The sequence below is a fragment of the Balaenoptera musculus genome, chromosome 2 (genome assembly GCF_009873245.2).
Source record: "Balaenoptera musculus isolate JJ_BM4_2016_0621 chromosome 2, mBalMus1.pri.v3, whole genome shotgun sequence".
NCBI lineage: Eukaryota > Metazoa > Chordata > Mammalia > Artiodactyla > Balaenopteridae > Balaenoptera > Balaenoptera musculus.
This window is the reverse complement of record NC_045786.1, coordinates 42,979,214-42,993,347: the sequence shown is the minus strand read 5'-3', so window position 1 is coordinate 42,993,347 and position 14,134 is coordinate 42,979,214. Positions and strand designations below refer to the sequence as shown.

General features: G+C 47.4%; 1 protein-coding gene across 1 annotated transcript in view; it reads right to left on the bottom strand.

The window, feature by feature from the left end:
• The window catches only part of SLCO3A1 (solute carrier organic anion transporter family member 3A1), a 301,208-nt gene extending 287,555 nt beyond the window's left edge, over positions 1–13,653 (bottom strand). Inside the window, exon 1 of the mRNA XM_036841983.1 lies at positions 13,284–13,653. Coding sequence (XP_036697878.1) covers positions 13,284–13,463 — 180 coding nt within the window. The 5' untranslated portion in view covers positions 13,464–13,653. The remainder of the gene's footprint in view (positions 1–13,283) is intronic.
• Between the last annotated feature and the right edge of the window lie 481 nt (positions 13,654–14,134).

Below are 14,134 nucleotides of genomic sequence, written 5' to 3'. Positions count from 1 at the left end.
AAGAGACAGGGGAGATGGACTGCACACAAACACACCCACACACCACAACCGTATACAGTACTCACCGCATGTATTTCTAGGCTTTTTTAAACATGTGTTGCCCTTAATCAAATGATGCGAGCATCTAATCCAATCCCTGCATTCGCTATGCCCAGAATAGGGAAAGGACTTGTTCAAAGCTACCCATTAACCCAATCAGGTCCACTCCCGTAAGCCACACCACCCCCATGGAGAGAAACGTGGTTATCTTCTTACAGAAAGGAAGCAAGGATTGTCACAGGGCAGTATTTCTTCAAAGACAGGGCTTCCCGGTTAGAATAACTCTCCAACCAATATCCCATAATCCTCTTACCCAACCCAAAACTCTAAAGAGGGCAGAGTTTGTCCTTTACTTTCCTTTTTTTCCTTTGTACCCTCAGACTGTTTTAGGGTCCTTTGCTCTTTTTATTCCCTGGCATAATGGGTTGAATGTGTCCCTCAAAAAGACATGGTGAAGACCTAACTCCTGGGATCTGTGAATGTGACCTTATTTGGAAACAAAGTCTTAGCAGAGGTATTTAAGGTCAGATGAGGTCATCAGGGTGGTGCCCTCATTAACTACTACCTTATAAGAGGAGGAGAGATACACACAGAGGCAAAATGCCATGTAACCTCAGAGTCACATACTGGAGGGGTGCAGCTGCAAGCTAAGAAACACCGAGGATCGAGGGCTGCCTCCAGAAGCAGAAGCTCGGACGAAGCAAGAAAGAATTCTGCCCAGAGTCTCAGAGGAAGTGTGGTCCTGACGACGCCTTGATTTCAGACTCTGGCCTCCAGGACTGTGAGAAAAGAAATGTGTTGTTTGAAGCCACCCAGTTTGTGGTGATGTGTTACGGCAGCCGCAGGAGACTAACACACCCAGTTTCTTCCTTCAGAAACACCCAGAGAAACACATTTCCATTCATCTATCTTCCCACCTCCGGGTCCAAGTCCAGCTCCCAACCCAAGGATAACTGTGAAAGTCACTTTCTCTTTACACACGTCACATCTCTATATATCTAAGGGAGAAAATATAACCCGATTTTGGTCTAACATCAGAGATAACCAAAAATGTTCGAGAATGACCCTACGGCCCTATGAACCCCACCTAGGAAAAGGTTTAAATAAATAGGAAGAGACAACTCCCCCCACTCTCACTCTTAAATACGATATAATACGCTCAGAACTGGTCCAGGACAGCAAGAATTAGCACGCAGTCCATGGTGAAGGATGGGATTGGATCGTTAGGGGCTGTAAGAGGCAAGGGCTCAGCTACCTTTTCCACTGAATAAGGATGGTGGGAAGCCAGCAAAGGAGGAGCTGGAAGAAGGGTATTAACAGTGCCTGTGGGGGACTTCCCTGGCAGTCCAGTGGTTAAGACTCTGCGCTTCCAATGCAGGGAGCATGGGTTCAATCCCTGGTCAGGGAACTAAGATCCCACATGCCGCGTGGGGCACAGCCAAAACAAACAAACAAAAAAACAGTGCCCGTGGAAAAAGCCTGGCATAGAGGTCCACCCAGCAGTGGTCCGGGTTTGGACTTCCGGGAGCACACCCTCACAGGGGTCTCGCAGATCTGACTGTGACATCCTGCCAGGGTTGGTGAAGCGTGGCACTGTTGAGGTCAGGGGCCAGCAGACAGAGGCAGGAATAAAGTTAATGAGCAACCAGGAGGCGACAGAGCTGAGCTGACCAGCCTGACCCCCACAGCTCAGCTCAGCTGGCACAGAGAGAAAGGCAACCACGAAGGCGACAGACCTCAACGCAAGAACACTCAGCTTTCTTTTGTAAGGGGAGGGGGATCTAAAGTGTTTCACTTGTCACATGGAATCATCTCCCTGATGGTCTTGGGTGCCAGGAGCCCTGGGGTTATTTTTAATTGCTGCCTTGATACTATTATTTTTAGGTGACAAAAGCATTCCCCAATGAAATTCAAAGTATCAGAAGACAGATAAATATATACGCATATATTTTTATCTGTTCACTAGATTAAGACAGATAAATATAAATGCATATATTTTTATCTGTTCACTAGATTAAGGATAGTGTTTCCTACCAGGAAACACTGCATCTATTAAAAAAAAAAAGAAAAAAAAAAAGGAGGGATGTTTTAAAAGGCAGTGAGAGAAATGAGTGATTTTTTTTCCCAGCACTCACCAAAACCTTATTTTTATTTATATATGTTTCTAATCATTATTTCCAAAAATAAAACTCGTCCTGTTTACCTGCGCACACCTGCTGGCTAATGTGGGCAGCTCTGGAGCACATTTAGGTAAGTTACTTAGTTCTGTGCCCTGATTTTGCCGAAGATGAAAGCAACAAGCATAGAGCTTCCACAATGTAATCTTTAGAAAGACGTAAGAAAGGGAGTCCCAATGCAGGCCAATCCCACCGGTGTGTCTTACAAGTTCCACGGGCTGCCTTTGGATTTAGCCCAAGTGCTGCTGGCTCCACGTGCCACTCTGAGCCCGGCTGCAGCAAGGCAGACCTCCCCATTTGCTCTCATCAACTGCAGGCTGCAAAGCTGCAAAACTGCTCCAGGACTTTTTGATCTATTTATACGCATCTCCACGGATTGGCAAAGGTAAAGGGAAGGCACTAATTTATCTTTTTTTGTTTCCAAAAGATATCCTCCCTTGGACTGGCTGAAAAACCCGTTGTTAGCACATTAAGCCTCGTAACAAACATAGTATCTACCAGCACTGGGGAGGCAACAAGCATGCCACGTAATCCATCATGAGTCTTGTCCTAAATTTTTTGCAAGAGAGGTCTGTTTGAAGCTCTTCTACAGCTATGTCAACTGGTCTCATTCCCTTTCAGTCCTTTCCCCCCAGTGCATACCATGGCCAGAAAATAAGCTCCTGGTCTATAATTCAGGAGGCTGGAAATCTGAAATCGACCATGTAGCATGCTGTGCTGGGCACCCCACGCATGTATGGCTTTGAGAAGAGGATGGTGTGATGTGCCACATTGAAACACAGGCCAGTTATGCAAAACGAGACAAAGGACATCTCAAGTCCCATCAGGGCAGCGCTTCAGGAAATGAAATGGCCAAAGGATAAAGCCCATCACAGTTAACAGCAATTCTCCCGGACGTCCCACTGATTGGTATGAGCAATCTCTAAAGCCGACCTTAACGGGCGCCTGCCCTCTACAACCTTGAGAGTTGCGGTGACCACAGACCTAGGATGAGCCTGTGGACCCCTGGAGAGAAGGGGGTGCTGGTGCTGAAGCAGTGGCGGCCAACTTCCAGGGGGTTAAGCTCTATGTGGCTCTGTGGGTGTACGTCAAACAATTCTCTGACCCAAAAAGCCAACGGACAGATGAACTAATCAACACTATTCTTTATTTTACAGGTTGCCCCACAATAATTGAATCTTACATAATGAAAACAGGTGCGTCCATGCTGCTTTGAGATTTTTATCTTCATTAAGGGAATTCTTAAGCACGAGATTTCAGGTACAGTATTTTCAAGCTTATATAATCAGTTAGAGGGCAGCTTTCCAATTTCAACTTGCTTATATTCAAGGTGGTAATTTCTCATTCTAATCAGCTGAGGATGGGAGAACTGCAGCCAGAAGAGGGAGGGGGGGCAAAGCCAACAATTAGAAGGAGGCTGCCGATTTTACATAAACATTTTCCAAAAGTGGAGGAGAAGGGAAAGTCAATAACCATTTGCAAGAACATTTTACAATAGTCTTTAACTGAAAAACACCACTGGACACTGTTTTCCCTACACCAACCTTGCAAGTGCAGAAATGGAGGTGAAAGTGTTCATTTCTACCTTCCTCGGGTTCCTGTGGTTGTGCGAACAGTGATGTAGGAAGGAATTGGCTCTTCTACTCTATATTATTCCGTTACATTCCCCAGGACTGTTTGTCAAAAGCCTGCTCAACTTCCTATTTCTGCTAACACTACACAGTCCAGAGCTTAGGTGGCTAGGAAGTGACAGCCACGACAGGCTTTAGACCTACCAAGAAGAGGTTTCAAGGGTTACCTGGATAGCCAAGTTCATTATCCAGACACCCATCCCAAAGGGCAACCTGCCAGGCAACTTAGAATCTGCACATAGTACAGAACTCCCACAGGGAGTGTGGATGGATAGACAGATGGACAGACAGACAGATGCACAGACAGAAGAGCCAATGGCATACTCCAGGCTTTTGAATGGACTCACAATACTGCCTAGAGCTTAGACCTTCTGCCACATCCTAGTGATGCAACAGTCACACCCACTGCCTGCTTGGATGGGTCTGAGGCCACAGCCTGCTCACGACAAAGATGTCAACCAAAGCCAGCCCTAAGGAAATAAGATCCCCCCCGTTACAGTCAGTACGCTCTTTGATTCTGTTACCAGGTAACTTAAGATGCCATGTGGGATATGACATCCCCAGAAGAAGCAGGTATTGCCATTGCAAAGAGAAATGGCTCCAAAGAGCCATTGCCAGGGAATTTATGGTGGAAATCATGAAGACAAAGGGGAAGAGTGGGCTCACACTTCTCCCCTGCCCCCCCTTCGAACAGTAGGGCTTACAGCAACCTCTGTTGCCTTTTGCTTTTAAGTATTTCCGATGAGTGTTGACTGGAAGGGATACATGAGACTCTTGTTTTAAGTCCAGGAAAATTCTAATGTCCAGCTCTCCTAACTGAGACAGTGAAATAACTCTTCCCCGCTTGGAGAGGAATGTCCAGTCATTTAAGAAATAGCTGGGCTGGCTACCATCATTTCCACTAAAGAACAAGCAACTAAACAGTCCGTCAGAAAGGGCTTCCCTTTTCAGAAGGGCTCGACTCAGCCACAAAGGAGAACTGAAATAAAGAGCCAATGGCGGAGATTCTGCCCACATCCAGTGGGCCACTTCCGCTCTACATGTTGTCACGAAACACCCAGAAAGAAGGCTCCCCATGCTCGCTCACTCCACAGCTGTGGCTGCAGAGAGTTCAGTGCTTTAAGAAGCGGACAGGTTCCTTCCTCAGTGAGGTCGACACGGAGCCACCGGGGTTTGGTAATCGGGGTCCTCAGTGTGCATGTTCTCTCTTGTGAAGCCTGTGGCATTTGAACGCGAACCTAAGAACTCACCCAAAATACACACTGCAGCTTGATGGACTGAGATGGGCCCAGTTCGTGCCCTATTCTTCCCAAGGACTGCGCTGACCAGGCTGGGGAAGGAAAGATGCTTCTAAAACCACTGATGGGAGGAGAGTGGCGCGTGCAGAAGGTATCCTCCTAAACGATCCCCACAAGCCCTAAGCCGAGATGGACGAATCCGTGGGATGGGCAGAAAGACTGTGTTGAGAGCTCTCTCTGCTTCTGAGAAACCAAAAAGGACCAAGATCAGGGAACTGCCCACAACTGTGCGTCTGAGCTCTGCTTAGAACTGCAAGAGGACTAAGGTGAAGGCAGTGGGTGCTGCGCAGGACCTGAGCCCTTCCCTGCAACCAGGGCTGAGCTCTGAGTTCGCACATCTTAAACAAGGCTGCCTGGAGGGTAGCATACGTCCACGACGTATGTCCCCCGGGTCCCCTCCTGACACCCCAGGCTGCCTTGAAGTGGCCACTTTTCATCCAGAGAAGCAGATCTACAATTTAGGAGACAGAGCCCAGGCCACACACAATACCCCAAATCCTCAGGTCCCTGGAAGGGACGTCTGCTGTGCCAAGGTCAACCAGTAGGGTTATGCCATTATTGTTAAAGCAACTATTGAACACTGCACCCTATGGGCAGCACTCTTTCACGTGTCCTTGTATTTAAATCTCTCAACCATCTGTATAAGACAGGCTCTATCAGCATCCCCATTTTTCCAATAAGAATACTGAGGCTCAGGTAAGTCAAGTCATCGGAAGCAGGTAAGGAACAGGTCCAGGCTCAAACCTAGGTCTTTTTGACTCTACATCCAACACTCTCTTCCCTGCCTCTCAGCTGCCTACAAACCTAGAAGACCTACCCAGTCTTCTCCACCCTGTGGCCACAGACCAGAGCAAAGATCCTGAGGGCCTCCCAAAGAGAAGCAACCGCACATCTGTCCTCCCAGCTGTCTGTGTACCGTCCCTTCTCTACCCACCTCAAAGTACCCACTGACTGTAAATGGTCAGCAGAATTATTACTAGAGTGGGCTCCTCTCCCACGTGACTGGTAATTTTTACAACATCTCTAAGATGAAATGGATTGCTGCATTTATAACAGGGGAACAAACAGAATTAGCAACTTATTTCTTAGTACTTACTTCTTGCTTTTAAAAACTTTTCACCTCTCAGACAAAATGCACAGCAAACTAGGAAATGATTTGAATGTACAATTCACTAAACCAAGACCAAAGCTTGATGGAAATAATTTTATTTCCCATTGGTTGGGGCTATATAGTTCTTATGTAAATATGTATAGCCGTGTTATTGTTATTAATAATAATAGCTAGTATTTATTGAGTACTCACCACATGTGAGTAGCAAAGTGCTTTAGAGGTACCAACTCAGTTAACCCTCACAGAAACACTGTGAGTTTTAAAATTAAATACCAAGGCAGAGAGGTTAAGTAATCAGCGCAAGCTCACAGACCCGGCAAGAGGAGGACACAGGAATGAATCCTGGGTCTTCTGATGCTCATCTAATAAGTCACAGCTGCCATGGGTACTTGCTGTTCTCCACCTGGGAATTTTAACCATTAACTTAGAGTTCCAATCATTAAGCAATACTGCCTCTCATATAAACACCTAAGCACTTAGATCATATCAAATACAAGTGTCTTAGAACCACATCAACTCACTTACCCTATGAACCGAAGACACTGATTCCACTTTTCTTCCTGTGTATCATCTATTTTGCAGATACAGATAGCAAAACTAAATTAAAAGAACAAGGATGCTATCGTCCTGGCCTACAAATTACCAACGGCATTTCTGAGAGGGAATAAAATACAGGTGACCATTCTTCAGGGGAGACTGGGTTCTAAATCCACATGGGGGACTTCCCTGGTGGTCCAGTGGTCAAGACTCCACGCTCCCACTGCAGGGGGCTTGGATTCGATCCCTGGTAAGGGAACTAAGATCCCACATGCCGCAAGGTGCAGCCAAAAAAAATTTTTTTAAGTTTAAAAAATAAAATAAAATAAATCCACATGGGAACCAAATAATCAGAATTACCACTGAATGTCCCTCAACTGCCCCCCCCACAAAAGGACAACATACTATATTTGGTGAATGTAACTCTTTACAAGAACATGTATATAAATAGATAATGCACACAAATGTACAGAATATAATAGGGAACATATATGACAAAATATAGGTGAATAAAGTGATGATAAGTATTTTGACTCTACTTCACAGGAACGTGGTTATTCAGTGGTGTGTGCAGTTAAATCTGTGCAAGTTAAACGTGCTTGTTAAGTTGGAAGTAAGGTACTGGAGAAATGCTGCTGGTCCAGAGTCTAATTCTCCACCGCAGCAAGGGCTCAGCACCTCGTACACACTCACCTGCCCAGTCACCTGGCGGGCCCTGACCCACAGAATCCAAGGACCATGGGCAGCTCAGCATGAGTCCCTGTGGCTCCCACAGCCTCTGCAGGAGGCCTGGAACACACGTTGAAACCAATGCCAACTTCTGCTCTCTCTCTGCAACCAGCCAATAACATTCACAGATTTTTTTTTCTTTTTTCCAGGCCTACTTCTATAGGAAAGGCAGCTGTATTCTCATCGATTTTGCAACATTACACTTACTCATGCCTGGCCAGTCTGCTAAGTGAACCTGGTCCCTGGACAAGGCAGCACCCCCAAGCTTGCTTTAATAAGATGCGCAAGAGAAAGTCACAGAGACCCTCTTGCTCAGGTGGCCTTGGCAACTAGAGGAAACTTCTGCAGCCTCATACAGAACAACACCATTCAGGCAGCCCGCAAGAAGATGAGTTTAAATGCTGAGCGATTGATTAGCAAGGCAGGGCCGCTGTGGAGAGGCCTCTGGGCCACCCTTTTTGTAAGGTATCTAAATTTGAAATGGGGAGAGTTACCCAGTTCAGGAAAGAGCTCTTGCTCACTTCACAACTAATTCCATTTCTTCTACTGCTAAACACACAAGAGGAAACCACAGAAACTGAGGTATGTACACAAAGCTGGTTGAAAGGAATTTTCAGAAACAATTTTTTTCCCCTAAATGATTATTAGCTAAACATTTTCAACTAAGCTGTAAGAAAAAAAAAAAAAAATCAGGGTAATTTTATTTCTTCCTACCTGGGGCTATATAGTAATTATGCAAATGACAGGGAATTTGTCACTTTGAGTAACCATAAGTGTGTAAAATAATTTGATTAAAGAAAATACAGTTGCCTTAGTCATCATACTAATTTGACAAGGACTTTAAAAATGTCTCTCAGCTGTCTGCTTCTGGGTTAGATATGCAAAAGAAAAAAAAAATCTTCAAAATGATGCTTCTTTAGGAAAAAAAACAGAAAAAGAACAAATCCAGCCGTTTCACCTCAGCCATTAATTGCAAGCCCACTGAATGTTCTCAAGCCTAGAAACAAAGTGACTATAAAGCAGTGAGATGGAACCTTGTTGACACAGTCATTCGTCTCCTTACATTGTCACCAAAACCTCAGACTTCATTTTTACATAACTCTAAATAGAGTGAAGGAAGTCAGACAAAGACAAATACCATATAATATCGCTATACTTGGACTCTAAAAAAAAAAGATACAAATGAACTTATTTACCAAACAGAGCCTCAAAGACATGGAAGACAAACTTATGGTTACCAAAGGGAAATGGGGTGGGGTGGGGATAAATTAGGAAGTTGGGATTAACATATACACACTGCTGTATAAAAAATAGATAAACAACAAGGACTTACTGTACAGCACAGGCAACTATACTCAATATTTTGTAATAACCTATAAGGGAAAAAAATCTGAAAAAGAATATATATATGTATGTATAACATATATATGTATAACTGAATCACTATGCGGTACACCTGAAACTATACTTCAGTTAAAAATAAACTACTTACTTTAATAAATAGTAAATCAACTATACTTCAATAAAAAAATAAACTATTTATTTTAATAACAAGCTGCAAAAAAAAAAAAAAGATAGGGACATGCCCATTCCTGATTCATAGGAACCACCTGTGTGCCCCACCCAGAGACTAAACTGGCCTTTTTAAGTTTTCATCCTGAGGAAATTCAAATGTGTTTGTAATTGAGCTTCATCCATAACAGCCCAGAGGTGCCTGAGGTCTTAATTTCCTGCACATATCCTTATCACCTCCAGTCCTCACTCATTTGAGAACACACACAAACCTCTAAAGGAAGGGCTACCCTCAGGGAATGACTTGGAATATCTCAGTGGGTCTCCCTCAAACACCATCAAGTGCACACAAAACAACTTTCTCTCTGTGCAGTTCCCATATGCCTGTGCCTTCTCCAAACAGCCCAGGACTTAAGCAGATGTTACATCCTTGCAAGTAGGTCAGGGCAGACTGGAGCCACCAGAAGCAAACACCCAAGTAGAGGAAAATTAAATTGCATTCTCTCTTCTGCACACAGTGACGATCAAACTGAATGGGTCCCTCTTATTTTTTTTTAATACTTATTTATTTATTTAGTTTGGCTGCACTGGGTCTTCACTGCAGCACACGGGATCTTCGTTGTGGCATGTTTTAGTTGCAGTATGCAGGACCTTTAGTTGCAGCATGTGGGCTTTTAGTTGCGGCATGCAGGCTTCTAAGTTGCAGCATGTGAACGCTTAGTTGCAGCAGGCATGTGGGATCTAGTTCCCCGACGAGGTTTCGAACCTGGGCCCCCTGCATCGGGAGCGTGGAGTCTTACCCACTGGACCACCAGGGAAGTCCTGGTCCCTCTTCTTAGGCAGAAAAAAAAATATTTCCTAGCTAGTCAGGCAGTTTAAGTGACTACAAGAGACCATCCCTGTGACTGTTGTCTTATCTGAAGCATGATTTCCAGTTAAAACACTGGCAAGGGTAAGAGATTTCAGAATCCACAGCTGGCCCGGGTTGCACCCAGGTCACCTTATCTATATTATCATCATCATCGAGTTTCAGCATCAGGATCAAAGTCCTTCTGTATTTCCCCAGGAGACCCCAGCACCCAGGCCAAAAGTTGCCAGTCCCCTGCCTAGCTTAACAATTGGTGGCTTTCTTCTATATAGATCTACCTTGAGTTTGGGTGGGTTCTTGAGGGAAAACAGACACACACACACACACACACACACACACACAGAGTCCAGCTTTTCAAAGTTGCTTCTCAAATCACAGGCAACTTCTAATTCAGTTCTGCAGTTGGGCAGCTTATACCAGTGTCAGCGAAGACACTAGGTAATCTGTCTTTTCAGAAAGAAAACGGAGCAATGAAATGAAGCCTCCTAATATTAAAACAATGGCACCTGGAAAGACGAAATAATAAGGTAGCTATTACGTGGACTTGGGACTCAAACAGGAAGTAATGTCATAGGCAGAGAATTTGCAATCTCCCTTCTCTCCCTGAAAGTAAGCAGTGTTGGCAGGGCCCCAAGGTGTGCCCTTCATCAGGTATCTGAAAATGCTTCCTCAGAGGGGCAGGCTGATTGCCAGTGTAAAGATCCCATATAACACACCTTGCACATGGACCTTGTGTGTGTGATGGCCTACAAACACAGGTTCTCAGGTTTCCTAAGAAAGCCACAACGAATGGAGAAAGTTGCCTTTCCTGGGAACATCCTGCAATGTTTCATTCTCAAGTCAGCCATAAAGAAGTCTCACAGCACTGAAGAAACAACAAACTTTTAATTCTACCTCCCAAATAACAGATGAAGAGAAAATTCCCAAGCGGCCCAAAAGAGCAAAACCCATGGCAAGCCGATTCAGTCAACCCTGACAAGCAAACTATTTTCATGAGGTTCAGATGGCAATGGAGAGCCAAGAGCAGCAGAGTAAGGCAGAGACCTGAGCACCTGATGCCTCCACTCTAAGTAATAACAATGCATTCAATTTCCTAAGCCCATCCTCTCCTAGGCCTCCATCTGCTTTCGGCCAGTCACCTGTTGACTCCAGTTACCCTATCCCTCAAACCAGGCTCTCCATTAGCCCAGGCGGGAAATGCCATGAGAGCTGCACCAGGTGGACTCAATTCCTCCTCTGCCTGCCACTCAGCCATTCTGGGATCAGAGTCTACTTCCTATCTCCCCGGGCCAGCCCTGCCTGTAACATCCACCAGCCCTCTACTTCTTAACTTTCTAAAGGGGCTTCGGCCACTCATCTGATCGAAGCCCAGATTCCTTTCTTTCCAAAACCCTTAAATCATTGCAAGCTAAAACCAAGCCCATGCCTTATCATTCATGGTGTGAAAAGTTCTGATGGTGTTTTTCTTTTTTTAAGATGTAAAACCTTTTATTTGTTAATCGTGATCTTCCAAATCTGTGTCCACAAATTACAAAACCCATAACACTCTGTATACGTCAAAAAATTCAATTTTTGCCAACATTAGATACTATTATATAGAACATGAATAATCCACTCTATTGAACAAAATCGGTTTGAGGCAAAAACTGTTAAAAACTGTTGATAAACATAGCCCCGGTTAGGTATCACATACTTTGCATATGCTACAGTACAGACCTACATGTATTTTTATTGTACATTTGCGTCTTAGTAATACATGTCTCTATTTTAATATTTTAATGGTCAAATTCCCTCCAAGGACACTCTGATACACTGACCCCCCCCCCCAAGACACGGTCATCCCCTAATTCCAAAACTCCGAAGGCCACAGGTTCTCTCTGCAACTATGTATTCGAACTACAAGTGCATTTTATACAACAAAAATCTAAACAGAAATGAAAATGTGCTTTTGGTTACAGGTTTCACCGGCAGCATGCATGTCATGGATGCAGCCAGTAACAGGGGTTTAAATGCCTCTCATCTGACAAGGAGCAAAGAAAATGCATTTGATTTTCAGAAACCCTGTAAGTCTGTCACCCCAGGAACTGAGCTGAATTTGAACAACCCTCTCTTGTAACCACATAACTTACTTTATCTCACACCAAGAGACCAAGCCTGGTTGTACTTCCCCCTGACAGCAAGCCCCAATTCTTAGGAGGCTGTTTATGAATGGTACAGGGCACCCAGCGACTGGCCCTCATTAACTGCACCCCAAGGCCAGGAAGAAGGGATTAATGGTACCATCAGAAAGATCATGGTTCTATCTCAGGATGTAGTTCTCCAATAGCCAAAACCTTGTCCAATTCTATCTTCATCAAACTTGCTCACGAACACTCAAAATCTATGACATTTGATTTCAGTTTCAGGTCAGTAGCCAAGTAATGTCTTAACACTATACACTCTGAAAAATCCTGCTTAGTCAGGACCGTACTTGGGTCTGGAAGTGCATTCTCTTAAACCCAAGTTGGGACCACCTGCGCGGGGCAGGAGACAGCGGGTAAAGTAGGTATTTGACTGCTGAGTCATTACAAGCTGTTTCCTCTGGTATGTTATGCACCCCTGACCATTTGAACATTAAAATCCCCCCTCAGAAGGCAAATGAAATCGCTGTACCTTGTGCACAATGATGCAATACCCCCCTGGGAACGAGAGACCACGGTGGGGAATTTAGGTCTAAGAGCGGGTAGCAAAAACTACACAAACTCACAGCTGCTCTCCAGGTATTGTAACTTTATCCCAGACGCTGAGAGATGGCTAACGGGATACGGAGTGGGAATATTCCCCCTGCAGCCCCGGCTCAGATCAGGGCCACACTTGGGCGCATTTTACTCTAAACTGTTAAATCCCTCCGTAACTGGCGGATGGAGAAAGCTACCGGAGAAAATGATGCATAATGGATTTGTTCTCCCGGAGGATGGAATGCAGAGTCGAGGACGCAGGAGGCTAACGGGCTTTTCTTTCCATGTGCAGGTCACCTGAAAACCGCGATGCTTTCCTCTGCAGGGGGGCTCCTGAACTCACCCTCTGGCTGTGCTTTGGCGGGAGAGGGATGGTTTCACGCCCACCTGCCCGCCGCCTCTCCAACCCGGGTCCCCCCCAGCCCCCGCCGGCCGCGCGAGCAGCTGCGGGCATCAGCGGTCCCGCCGGCTCCCGGTTCGCTCAGCCGCCCGGGCCGGCAGCTCCCCCGGCGGCCGCCTCTGCACCACTCGCCAACCTCCACGCCGGGCGGAGGTCATGCCCGCCTGCCCCCGGCGCCCGGGCTGCCCCCTCCTCCTGTCAGCTGAACACCCGGGAGCCGCGCTGGGGAAGGGGCCCCGCGGTGGAGTTGGCACGGGGACTCACCAGGTAGGCGCCCACCGTGCCCTGCGCCAGCATCAGGGCGCACTCGGACACGAGGAAGATCTTGATGTTGGAGAAGCAGGACACCTTCTTTTTCTTCTTCTTGTTCCTCTGCGCCTCGTCCCCCTGCAGCTCGCCGCTCCGGCCGCCGCCCGACGAGCCGCCCGGCTTCTTCCCCTGCATCCTTCCCCCGCCGCCGCCGCCGCCGCTTTCCCGCTTGCCCCGGGTGTCGGGGCCGCTGCCGGGCTCAGGTGCGCGCGGCGAGGCTGCGTGCTGTCCCCGCCCCGGGCCCGCGGCGGCCACCCCCGTCCTGCCGGGGCTGGAAAGGTGGAAGGCACGGCTCCTCGCAGCCGCCGCCGCCGCCGCCGCTGCCGCCGCCGCCGCCGCGCTCGCCCCCTTCCTCCTCCTTCTCCTCCTCCTCCGCCCTCCCCTCGCCTCCTCCTCCGGCTAGGGCTGTGCCAATCACAGGGGCTCCTCGCACCGCCCGCCGCCGCCGCCGCTACCTCGCCGCCGGCGGCTGCCCGCCGCTGCCCTCGCCCAGTTCCCGTCGCCCGCGGGCCGCGCCTGCCCTCGCCTCCCCTTCTTCTACCGCGAGGCCCGGGCCTCGATCGCCGCTGCGCGCCCCCGCCGCGCCGCTCCTCGCCGCCCGTGTGCCCCGGCGCAGGTGCGAGGGTACCGGCCTGGGGCTCCAAGCGCTGCCCCTTGGCCGAGGCTGGAAGCGTCCCGCTGCCCGAAGGACGCGAGAGAGGGGGAGTCCTTGCGGAGTAAGGGAGGGGGTGCCCCAGAGGGAGGAAGGCCGTACCCAGCCACTAGATGGCGCTGCGGGGCTCGGGGCGCCGCCGTGGACACTGGGT